Below are 12,067 nucleotides of genomic sequence, written 5' to 3'. Positions count from 1 at the left end.
ATCAAACTCAGGTCTACTCATCACTAGTCCAACTCTAAACTATTCTGTTTAATAATCCTTTATTAAAATGTCTTCTACAGATGTAAATACAGGTTTTTCCAGCATGTAAGTCTCAGGACCTCTAAAACATTTTTTTAATCACTGTTTAATTTAAATTGACAAACATACAACAGAATAATTTCTCAGCACTGTACAAAAACATTGATTAGGGAAATGAAACGACATCGCACTTCTTTGTGTACACATTTGTTTGAGATAAAGAAATTCTCAGTTTCACTACATGAGGAAAAAACAAAAACAAAATAAGTCAGGGTTACAGATTACAGTCAGCATTTTCTAATTCTTCTTCATCATTCATTGCACTTATTTACCCCCCAGGAAGAGAAGATACAGTGAAGAAGAGGTCTGTTAAAAAAAAAAAAAAAAAAAAATTAGGCTCGTCCATGTCTAGAAGTATTTACTAGATTCACGCTGGCAGTTATGCCGCATTCACACCACATGCCACACATTCAGAATTTGCTGCAGGAGCTGCGTCTGGATGACGGCCGCTTTCAGCGGTACTTCCACCTCTCCAGGACCCAGTTTGAGTACCTCCTGTCCTGTTCGCGTGCGCACGTGAATTAAAAAAAAAAAAAAAAAAAAAAACTGGCTGCCACCGCTGCTCGCTCTCCCCTGTCATAATTGTGAAATAAAGGACAAAAGGGACATAATTTGCTCACAGGCTGGCTGCCAGAGACAGGACATGTCCACATCAAGTATAAACTCCAGACATGTCCATGTCAAATCAACTTTATTTATATAGCGCCAAATCACAACAAACAGTTGCCCCAAGGCGCTTTATATTGTAAGGTAAAAGCCACACAATAATTACAGAAAAACCCCAACGGTCAAAACGACCCCCTGTGAGCAAGCACTTGGCAACAGTGGGAAGGAAAAACTCCCTCTTAACAGGAAGAAACCTCCAGCAGAACCAGGCTCAGGGAGGGGCAGTCTTCTGCTGGGACTGGTTGGGGCTGAGGGAGAGAACCAGGAAAAAGACATGCTGTGGAGGGGAGCAGAGATCAATCACTAATGATTAAATGCAGAGTGGTGCATACAGAGCAAAAAGAGAAAGAAACAGTGCATCATGGGAACCCCCCAGCAGTCTAAGTCTATAGCAGCATAACTAAGGGATGGTTCAGGGTCACCTGATCCAGCCCTAACTATAAGCTTTAGCAAAAAGGAAAGTTTTAAGTCTAATCTTAAAAGTAGAGAGGGTGTCTGTCTCCCTGATCTGAATTGGGAGCTGGTTCCACAGGAGAGGAGCCTGAAAGCTGAAGGCTCTGCCTCCCATTCTACTCTTACAAACCCTAGGAACTACAAGTAAGCCTGCAGTCTGAGAGCGAAGTGCTCTATTGGGGTGATATGGTACTACGAGGTCCCTAAGATAAGATGGGACCTGATTATTCAAAACCTTATAAGTAAGAAGAAGAATTTTAAATTCTATTCTAGAATTAACAGGAAGCCAATGAAGAGAGGCCAATATGGGTGAGATATGCTCTCTCCTTCTAGTCCCCGTCAGTACTCTAGCTGCAGCATTTTGAATTAACTGAAGGCTTTTCAGGGAACTTTTAGGACAACCTGATAATGAATTACAACAGTCCAGCCTAGAGGAAATAAATGCATGAATTAGTTTTTCAGCATCACTCTGAGATAAGACCTTTGTAATTTTAGAGATATTGCGTAAATGCAAAAAAAAGCAGTCCTACATATTTGTTTAATATGCACATTGAAGGACATATCCTGATCAAAAATGACTCCAAGATTTCTCACAGTATTACTAGAGGTGAGGGTAATGCCATCCAGAGTAAGGATCTGGTTAGACACCATGTTTCTAAGATTTGTGGGGCCAAGTACAATAACTTCAGTTTTATCTGAGTTTAAAAGCAGGAAATTAGAGGTCATCCATGTCTTTATGTCTGTAAGACAATCCTGCAGTTTAGCTAATTGGTGTGTGTCCCCTGGCTTCATGGATAGATAAAGCTGGGTATCATCTGCGTAACAATGAAAATTTAAGCAATGCCGTCTAATAATACTGCCTAAGGGAAGCATGTATAAAGTGAATAAAATTGGTCCTACCACAGAACCTTGTGGAACTCCATAATTAACCTTAGTCTGTGAAGAAGATTCCCCATTTACATGAACAAATTGTAATCTATTAGATAAATATGATTCAAACCACCGCAGCACAGTGCCTTTAATACCTATGGCATGCTCTAATCTCTGTAATAAAATTTTATGGTCAACAGTATCAAAAGCAGCACTGAGGTCTAACAGAACAAGCACAGAGATGAGTCCACTGTCAGAGGCCATAAGAAGATCATTTGTAACCTTCACTAATGCTGTTTCTGTACTATGATGAATTCTAAAACCTGACTGAAACTCTTCAAATAGACCATTCCTCTGCAGATGATCAGTTAGCTGTTTTACAACTACCCTTTCAAGAATTTTTGAGAAAAGAGGAAGGTTGGAGATTGGCCTATAATTAGCTAAGATAGCTGGGTCAAGTGATGGCTTTTTAAGTAATGGTTTAATTACTGCCACCTTAAAAGCCTGTGGTACATAGCCAACTAATAAAGATAGATTGATCATATTTAAGATCGAAGCATTAAATAATGGTAGGGCTTCCTTGAGCAGCCTGGTAGGAATGGGGTCTAATAGACATGTTGATGGTTTGGATGAAGTAACTAATGAAAATAACTCCGACAGAACAATCAGAGAGAAAAAGTCTAACCAAATACTGGCATCACTGAAAGCAGCCAAAGATAACGATACGTCTTTGGGATGGTTATGAGTAATTTTTTCTCTAATAGTTAAAATTTTATTAGCAAAGAAAGTCATGAAGTCATTACTAGTTAAAGGAATACTCGGCTCAATAGAGCTCTGACTCTTTGTCAGCCTGGCTACAGTGCTGAAAAGAAACTTGGGGTTGTTCTTATTTTCTTCAATTAGTGATGAGTAGTAAGATGTCCTAGCTTTACGGAGGGCTTTTTTATAGAGCAACAGACTCTTTTTCCAGGCTAAGTGAAGATCTTCTAAATTAGTGAGACGCCATTTCCTGTCCAACTTACGGGTTATCTGCTTTAAGCTGCGAGTTTTGTGAGTTATACCACGGAGTCAGGCACTTCTGATTTAAAGCTCTCTTTTTCAGAGGAGCTACAGCATCCAAAGTTGTCTTCAATGAGGATGTAAAACTATTGACGAGATACTCTATCTCACTTACAGAGTTTAGGTAGCTACTCTGCACTGTGTTGGTATATGGCATTGGAGAACATAAAGAAGGAATCATATCCTTAAACCTAGTTACAGCGCTTTCTGAAAGACTTCTAGTGTAATGAAACGTATTCCCCACTGCTGGGTATTCCATCAGAGTAAATGTAAATGTTATTAAGAAATGATCAGACAGAAGGGAGTTTTCAGGGAATACTGTTAAATCTTCAATTTCCATACCATAAGTCAGAACAAGATCTAAGATATGATTAAAGTGGTGGGTGGACTCATTTACATTTTGGGCAAAGCCAATTGAGTCTAATAATAGATTAAATGCAGTGTTGAGGCTGTCATTCTCAGCATCTGTGTGGATGTTAAAATCGCCCACTATAATTATCTTATCTGAGCTAAGCACTAAGTCAGACAAAAGTTCTGAAAATTCACAGAGAAACTCACAGTAATGACCAGGAGGACGATAGATAATAACAAATAAAACTGTTTTTTGGGACTTCCAATTTGGATGGACAAGACTAAGAGTCAAGCTTTCAAATGAATTAAAGCTCTGTCTGGGTGTTTGATTAATTAATAAGCTGGAATGGAAGATTGCTGCTAATCCTCCGCCCCGGCCCGTACTATGAGCATTCTGGCAGTTAGTGTGACTCGGGGGTGTTGACTCATTTAAACTAACATATTCATCCTGCTGTAACCAGGTTTCTGTAAGGCAGAATAAATCAATATGTTGATCAATTATTATATCATTTACTAACAGGGACTTAGAAGAGAGAGACCTAATGTTTAATAGACCACATTTAACTGTTTTAGTCTGTGGTGCAGTTGAAGGTGCTATATTATTTTTTCTTTTTGAATTTTTATGCTTAAATAGATTTTTGCTGGTTATTGGTGGTCTGGGAGCAGGCACCGTCTCTAGGGGGATGGGGTAATGAGGGGATGGCAGGGGGAGAGAAGCTGCAGAGAGGTGTGTAAGACTACAACTCTGCTTCCTGGTCCCAACCCTGGATAGTCACGGTTTGGAGGATTTAAGAAAATTGGCCAGATTTCTAGAAATGAGAGCTGCTCCATCCAAAGTGAGATGGATGCCGTCTCTCCTAACAAGACCAGGTTTTCCCCAGAAGCTTTGCCAATTATCTATGAACCCCACCTCATTTTTTGGACACCACTCAGACAGCCAGCAATTCAAGGAGAACATGCGGCTAAACATGTCACTCCCGGACCGACTGGGGAGGGGCCCAGAGAAAATTACAGAGTCCGACATTGTTTTTGCAAAGTTACACACCGATTCAGTGTTAATTTTAGTGACCTCCGATTGGCGTAACCGGGTGTCATTACTGCCGACGTGAATTATAATCTTACCAAATTTACGCTTAGCCTTAGCCAGCAGTTTCAAATTTCCTTCAATGTCGCCTGCTCTGGCCCCCGGAAGACAACTGACTATGGTTGCTGGTGTCGCTAACTTCACATTTCTCAAAACAGAGTCGCCAATAACCAGAGTTTGTTCCTCGGTGGGTGTGTCGCTGAGTGGGGAAAAACGGTTAGAGATGTGAAGGGGTTGGTGGTGTACACGGGGCTTCTGTTTAGGACTACGCTTCCTCCTCACAGTCATCCAGTCGGCCTGCTTTCCCGGCTGCTCGGGATCTGCCAGAGGGGAACTAACGGCGGCTAAGCTACCTTGGTCCGCACCGACTACAGGGGCCTGGCTAGCTGTAGAATTTTCCACGGTGCAGAGCCGAGTCTCCAATTCGCCCAGCCTGGCCTCCAAAGCTACGAATAAGCTACACTTATTACAAGTACCGTTACTGCTAAAGGAGGCCGAGGAATAACTAAACATTTCACACCCAGAGCAGAAAAGTGCAGGAGAGACAGGAGAAGCCGCCATGCTAAACCGGCTAAGAGCTAGTAGCTGCGCTAAGCTAGCAGATTCCTAAAAACACACAAAGTGAATAATGTGTAAATAATTTAGAGGTGATTCAGCAGAGGGAGTGCTTTCGTTAAGGCACATGAAGATTACACTGTGAAACAAATCATTATCTAGTTAACTAGATCAATCTAACTGCGCAGATTAAACAGCTAACAGATACAGCAAAACACCGCTGTGCTCCGGAACAGGAAGTGATACAATACCGCAGTGAGAGCCAACTACCAGTAGAGTACGTCACTACATATCCAGTCCCTGATTGGTCATTGCAATGCAACGTGACGAAAATGTTCAGATTTTTCAACTTGGGGAGGAGGGCAACGCGATGTGATATCGTGCCAATCACTCAAAATCACTTCATTCACGTCAATCGCGTCGCATCGCGTGGCTTGAACTTTTGTGGCGCCACAACGCATCCTTCCATAGGGATTACATGGCAACCTGTCACCGCTGTCACTCGCGTGTCGTCTGGTGTAAATGTGGCATATTAGTAATGAGCCCTGAATAATTAAATATCTCCCAAGTTTATCCTCATTTACTTTAGATATTTTAAAAGGAATTGGACTGTGACAGTCGTAGCTGCAAGTGTCTGTGAGTTAAACCACTGAGTGAGAGCCAACCACTGGTGGTTGGCTCTCACTGCGGTATTGTATCACTTCCTGTTCCGGAGCACAGCGGTGTTTTTCTGTATCTGTTAGCTGTTTAATCTGCGCAGTTAGATTGATCTAGTTATCTAGATTACGATTTGTTTCCCAGTGTAATCTTTACGTGCCTTAACTAAAGCACTCCTTCTGCTGAATCACCTCTAAATTATTTACACATTATTCACTTTGCGTGTTTTTAGGAATCCGCTAGCTTAGCGTAGCTACTAGCTCTTAGCCGATTTAGCATGGCGGCTTCTCCTGTCTCTCCCGCACTTTTCTGCTCTGGGTGTGAAATGTTTAGTTATTCCTCGGCCTCCTTTAGCAGTAATGGTACTTGTAATAAGTGTAGCTTATTCGTAGCTTTGGAGGCCAGGCTGGGCGAATTGGAGACTCGGCTCCGCACCGTGGAAAATTCTACAGCTAGCCAGGCCCCTGTAGTCGGTGCGGACCAAGGTAGCTTAGCCGCCGTTAGTTCCCCCCTGGCAGATCCCGAGCAGCCGGGAAAGCAGGCTGACTGGGTGACTGTGAGGAGGAAGCGTAGCCCTAAACAGAAGCCCCGTGTACACCGCCAACCCGTTCACATCTCTAACCGTTTTTCCCCACTCGACGACACACCCGCCGAGGATCAAACTCTGGTTATTGGCGACTCTGTTTTGAGAAATGTGAAGTTAGCGACACCAGCAACCATAGTCAATTGTCTTCCGGGGGCCAGAGCAGGCGACATTGAAGGAAATTTGAAACTGCTGGTTAAGGCTAAGCGTAAATTTGGTAAGATTGTAATTCACGTCGGCAGTAATGACACCCGGTTACGCCAATCGGAGGTCACTAAAATTAACATTAAATCGGTGTGTAACTTTGCAAAAACAATGTCGGACTCTGTAGTTTTCTCTGGGCCCCTCCCCAATCAGACCGGGAGTGACATGTTTAGCCGCATGTTCTCCTTGAATTGCTGGCTGTCTGAGTGGTGTCCAAAAAATGAGGTGGGCTTCATAGATAATTGGCAAAGCTTCTGGGGAAAACCTGGTCTTGTTAGGAGAGACGGCATCCATCCCACTTTGGATGGAGCAGCTCTCATTTCTAGAAATCTGGCTAATTTTCTTAAATCCTCCAAACCGTGACTATCCAGGGTTGGGACCAGGAAGCAGAGTTGTAGTCTTACACACCTCTCTGCAGCTTCTCTCCCCCTGCCATCCCCTCATTACCCCATCCCCGTAGAGACGGTGCCTGCTCCCAGACTACCAATAACCAGCAAAAATCTATTTAAGCATAAAAATTCAAAAAGAAAAAATAATATAGCACCTTCAACTGCACCACAGACTAAAACAGTTAAATGTGGTCTATTAAACATTAGGTCTCTCTCTTCTAAGTCCCTGTTGGTAAATGATATAATAATTGATCAACATATTGATTTATTCTGCCTAACAGAAACCTGGTTACAGCAGGATGAATATGTTAGTTTAAATGAGTCAACACCCCCGAGTCACACTAACTGTCAGAATGCTCGTAGCACGGGCCGGGGCGGTGGATTAGCAGCAATCTTCCATTCCAGCTTATTAATTAATCAAAAACCCAGACAGAGCTTTAATTCATTTGAAAGCTTGTCTCTTAGTCTTGTCCATCCAAATTGGAAGTCCCAAAAACCAGTTTTATTTGTTATTTGTTATTATCTATCGTCCACCTGGTCGTTACTGTGAGTTTCACTAATTGAAGAAAATAAGAACAACCCCAGGTTTCTTTTCAGCACTGTAGCCAGGCTGACAAAGAGTCAGAGCTCTATTGAGCTGAGTATTCCATTAACTTTAACTAGTAATGAGTTCATGACTTTCTTTGCTAACAAAATTTTAACTATTAGAGAAAAAATTACTCATAACCATCCCAAAGACGTATCGTTATCTTTGGCTGCTTTCAGTGATGCCGGTATTTGGTTAGACTCTTTCTCTCCGATTGTTCTGTCTGAGTTATTTTCATTAGTTACTTCATCCAAACCATCAACATGTTTATTAGACCCCATTCCTACCAGGCTGCTCAAGGAAGCCCTACCATTATTTAATGCTTCGATCTTAAATATGATCAATCTATCTTTGTTAGTTGGCTATGTACCACAGGCTTTTAAGGTGGCAGTAATTAAACCATTACTTAAAAAGCCATCACTTGACCCAGTTATCTTAGCTAATTATAGGCCAATCTCCAACCTTCCTTTTCTCTCAAAAATTCTTGAAAGGGTAGTTGTAAAACAGCTAACTGATCATCTGCAGAGGAATGGTCTATTTGAAGAGTTTCAGTCAGGTTTTAGAATTCATCATAGTACAGAAACAGCATTAGTGAAGGTTACAAATGATCTTCTTATGGCCTCGGACAGTGGACTCATCTCTGTGCTTGTTCTGTTAGACCTCAGTGCTGCTTTTGATACTGTTGACCATAAAATTTTATTACAGAGATTAGAGCATGCCATAGGTATTAAAGGCACTGCGCTGCGGTGGTTTGAATCATATTTGTCTAATAGATTACAATTTGTTCATGTAAATGGGGAATCTTCTTCACAGACTAAAGTTAATTATGGAGTTCCACAAGGTTCTGTGCTAGGACCAATTTTATTCACTTTATATATGCTTCCCTTAGGCAGTATTATTAGACGGTATTGCTTAAATTTTCATTGTTACGCAGATGATACCCAGCTTTATCTATCCATGAAGCCAGACGACACACACCAATTAGCTAAACTGCAGGATTGTCTTACAGACATAAAGACATGGATGACCTCTAATTTCCTGCTTTTAAACTCAGATAAAACTGAAGTTATTGTACTTGGCCCCACAAATCTTAGAAACATGGTGTCTAACCAGATCCTTACTGTGGATGGCATTACCCTGACCTCTAGTAATACTGTGAGAAATCTTGGAGTCATTTTTGATCAGGATATGTCATTCAAAGCGCATATTAAACAAATATGTAGGACTGCTTTTTTGCATTTACGCAATATCTCTAAAATCAGAAAGGTCTTGTCTCAGAGTGATGCTGAAAAACTAATTCATGCATTTATTTCCTCTAGGCTGGACTATTGTAATTCATTATTATCAGGTTGTCCTAAAAGTTCCCTAAAAAGCCTTCAGTTAATTCAAAATGCTGCAGCTAGAGTACTGACGGGGACTAGAAGGAGAGAGCATATCTCACCCATATTGGCCTCTCTTCATTGGCTTCCTGTTAATTCTAGAATAGAATTTAAAATTCTTCTTCTTACTTATAAGGTTTTGAATAATCAGGTCCCATCTTATCTTAGGGACCTCGTAGTACCATATCACCCCAATAGAGCGCTTCGCTCTCAGACTGCAGGCTTACTTGTAGTTCCTAGGGTTTGTAAGAGTAGAATGGGAGGCAGAGCCTTCAGCTTTCAGGCTCCTCTCCTGTGGAACCAGCTCCCAATTCAGATCAGGGAGACAGACACCCTCTCTACTTTTAAGATTAGGCTTAAAACTTTCCTTTTTGCTAAAGCTTATAGTTAGGGCTGGATCAGGTGACCCTGAACCATCCCTTAGTTATGCTGCTATAGACGTAGACTGCTGGGGGGGTTCCCATGATGCACTGTTTCTTTCTCTTTTTGCTCTGTATGCACCACTCTGCATTTAATCATTAGTGATCGATCTCTGCTCCCCTCCACAGCATGTCTTTTTCCTGGTTCTCTCCCTCAGCCCCAACCAGTCCCAGCAGAAGACTGCCCCTCCCTGAGCCTGGTTCTGCTGGAGGTTTCTTCCTGTTAAAAGGGAGTTTTTCCTTCCCACTGTAGCCAAGTGCTTGCTCACAGGGGGTCGTTTTGACCGTTGGGGTTTTACATAATTATTGTATGGCCTTGCCTTACAATATAAAGCGCCTTGGGGCAACTGTTTGTTGTGATTTGGCGCTATATAAAAAAAAATTGATTGATTGATTGATTAACAGTATGCACATTTGTGCACAGAGTCCTTTAGCTTTTTCATAAAATTTTTTTTTTTTTTTTTTAAGAAACAGTCTACAATTCCAGGACATAAATTTACGTTCTACTCTTTGTGACATTCAATAAAGCAAAGTATAATTTTACTACTAAAAGTGACTTGTCTGAGAAGGTTAACCAATGAACTACTGAACATTAAAGAAAATAACTTCGTTCACCGCACTAAGTGATGCAGCTTCCCTTAACCTTCAGGGACAGATCTTGGATCAGTTCCCTGAGGCTTCTGATACGATTATTACAAAAGACGTAAAAAATAAATAAGTAAATCCAAAAAACCTAATAGCCTTTGCCTGCTCTTTCTAAGTATAAAACACCTGCTTTTGAAAATGATTATGCAGAGACCTTAAAACAACTACCTGAAAATAAATATTATATAGCAGGGAAGAATAGCAAAACCAAACATCTTGTCTGTGTTTAGTTCAAACCTCACCAAAGAAACATCTGGTACTTTCTTACAAAATAATGTAAGTCCACTCTGACCAGGTCCTCTGGAAGTAGGACCTGGAATAATCTTCAAAAAAATTAACAAAATTAATGCCTCGCAGATGTGAAGAAATCATGAAAAACTACAAGTCTGCAAACTGCAACAGGATTGTCTAGTAAAAATATATCGGAGCAGCCCCCCCCCCCACACACACACACACACCACTCCCCCTGCCTTCACTGCACATGTCGTTTCGGAGCATCAGCTGTGGTTCACCGCATATCGCCTCGTTTCTGCTTAAAATTTCCCTCCACTCATCATCTATCTCAGCTACAGAGAGCTGAAGCTTTTGGACGACAATCATTTACACATAAATTCAGCATTATTTCATCATAAGACAGAGGAAGCGATCAGAGCAGCACGTCTGAGTCTGACTCTCTTCACCCAAAGCGATCAAAGGGAATAATGTGATTATTAACTATCAGATGACAAAGTAAAACCTCTTAAATAATTCTAAAGTCAGTTCTAACCAGAAATGAGGTGATAATTGGTGAATCGCTGCTGATGCTCCAAAATGACTCATGCGCTGTGAGGGGGGGGGGGGCGATGGAGGGGGGGGGGGCTGATCAGACCGCAACACCAGATGTCCCACTTGGTTAATTTGAGAGCTCCAGCTGTTCAGGGCCAGAAGGCCCACGTTCAGATCACCATTTTTCTCCTGCAGCGCTTTAAGTCTGTTTTGATGATTCCAGGTGATGTCTGAGGACCTGATCCCGGAGAAGATGAGGGAGGAGAACCAGGATGGGGAGAGTCTGTCCGGTTTGTGTGTGCAGAGCTTCAGTCAGCGCTGGTGGAACAAGATCTTACTGACTGGACCAGGACAGAGACCAAACCCTGACGCTCCAGTAGAGACTGTTCCAGAAGACCATCAGGAAGAAGACTGAAACATCTCAGAGGTCACTGAGGGACAGGCATCTGAGGGGGCTTTCTAAGATGTCATCGTTTACATTTATTTAACAACCATACAAAAACATATTTGCAGGTTTAATGAATTTAGAGATTATTCCCAAAATGTGGCAGAACATTTCCCACGTTCCCGTGCACATAGTGACAAGACGAGACCGCGCTACTCTGTCAAATACCAGATCAAGAGCTTCTCACTGAGGCTCAGAAGAAAAAATGCATTTCATGTTTTAAACTTCAGCATGTTCTCATCAAAATCATTTCAATACAGTGCTTTTTTTGATACACAAGACTGTTGCCCACTTTTGAACATTTGTCAAACTTTGACCGAAGCTTCAAGTCCAAATTATGTTTCAGATGAAAAGCTGACTTTGACACCTGGTTCAGGTTCAGGTTCCCTGCCTGTTCTGGGATTTTTGACGCCGACAGGTTTTACAAGCTTTAGTTTGGTCTCAAAACTAATTCCAGGAAGGACTGACAACCTTCTGGTTTCCATGACGACCACAGACTGCACTTGAGTAGAGGGGAGGAGTTAGTTATGTGATGAACCCGCCCCCTGATCTGTAGGTGGTAGAATTGAAAACTTGCACCATTTCTGCTAATTCTGGAACCAGACCGAGACAACTGCTTTATACCGTATTTAAGTCCGAGTCCTCTTCGGACCAGAACCTGGTCCTTGAGGAGTTCCTGGGGATCTGTACATTGTGCTGCTGCTGTTTCTCACTGCCGTTGTAATGCCACTGTAAAATGACGTCTCGTAGGTGGTGAGGAAACACCTGTACTGGTCCACTGGTTTTCTCGTATGAATCGGAGTCGTCCAGTTTGGGTTTGGTGGGGACGTAACTTGCAGAGACACATGGACGTTGGAT

At 41.9% G+C, this 12,067-nt stretch overlaps 1 protein-coding gene across 2 annotated transcripts in view; it reads left to right on the top strand.

The window, feature by feature from the left end:
• zgc:101716 (uncharacterized protein LOC492784 homolog) overlaps positions 1-11,650 on the top strand; it is a 78,914-nt gene extending 67,264 nt beyond the window's left edge. For both annotated transcript variants that reach the window (XM_034175406.1, XM_034175405.1), the window contains exon 8: positions 10,988-11,650. In XM_034175406.1, the coding sequence (XP_034031297.1) occupies positions 10,988-11,179 (192 nt within the window). In that variant the 3' untranslated portion in view covers positions 11,180-11,650. The remainder of the gene's footprint in view (positions 1-10,987) is intronic.
• Positions 11,651-12,067: the final 417 nt, after the last annotated feature.

This window comes from Thalassophryne amazonica, chromosome 7, assembly GCF_902500255.1.
Source record: "Thalassophryne amazonica chromosome 7, fThaAma1.1, whole genome shotgun sequence".
Lineage (NCBI taxonomy): Eukaryota > Metazoa > Chordata > Actinopteri > Batrachoidiformes > Batrachoididae > Thalassophryne > Thalassophryne amazonica.
This window is presented reverse-complemented; position numbering and strand designations above follow the sequence as displayed.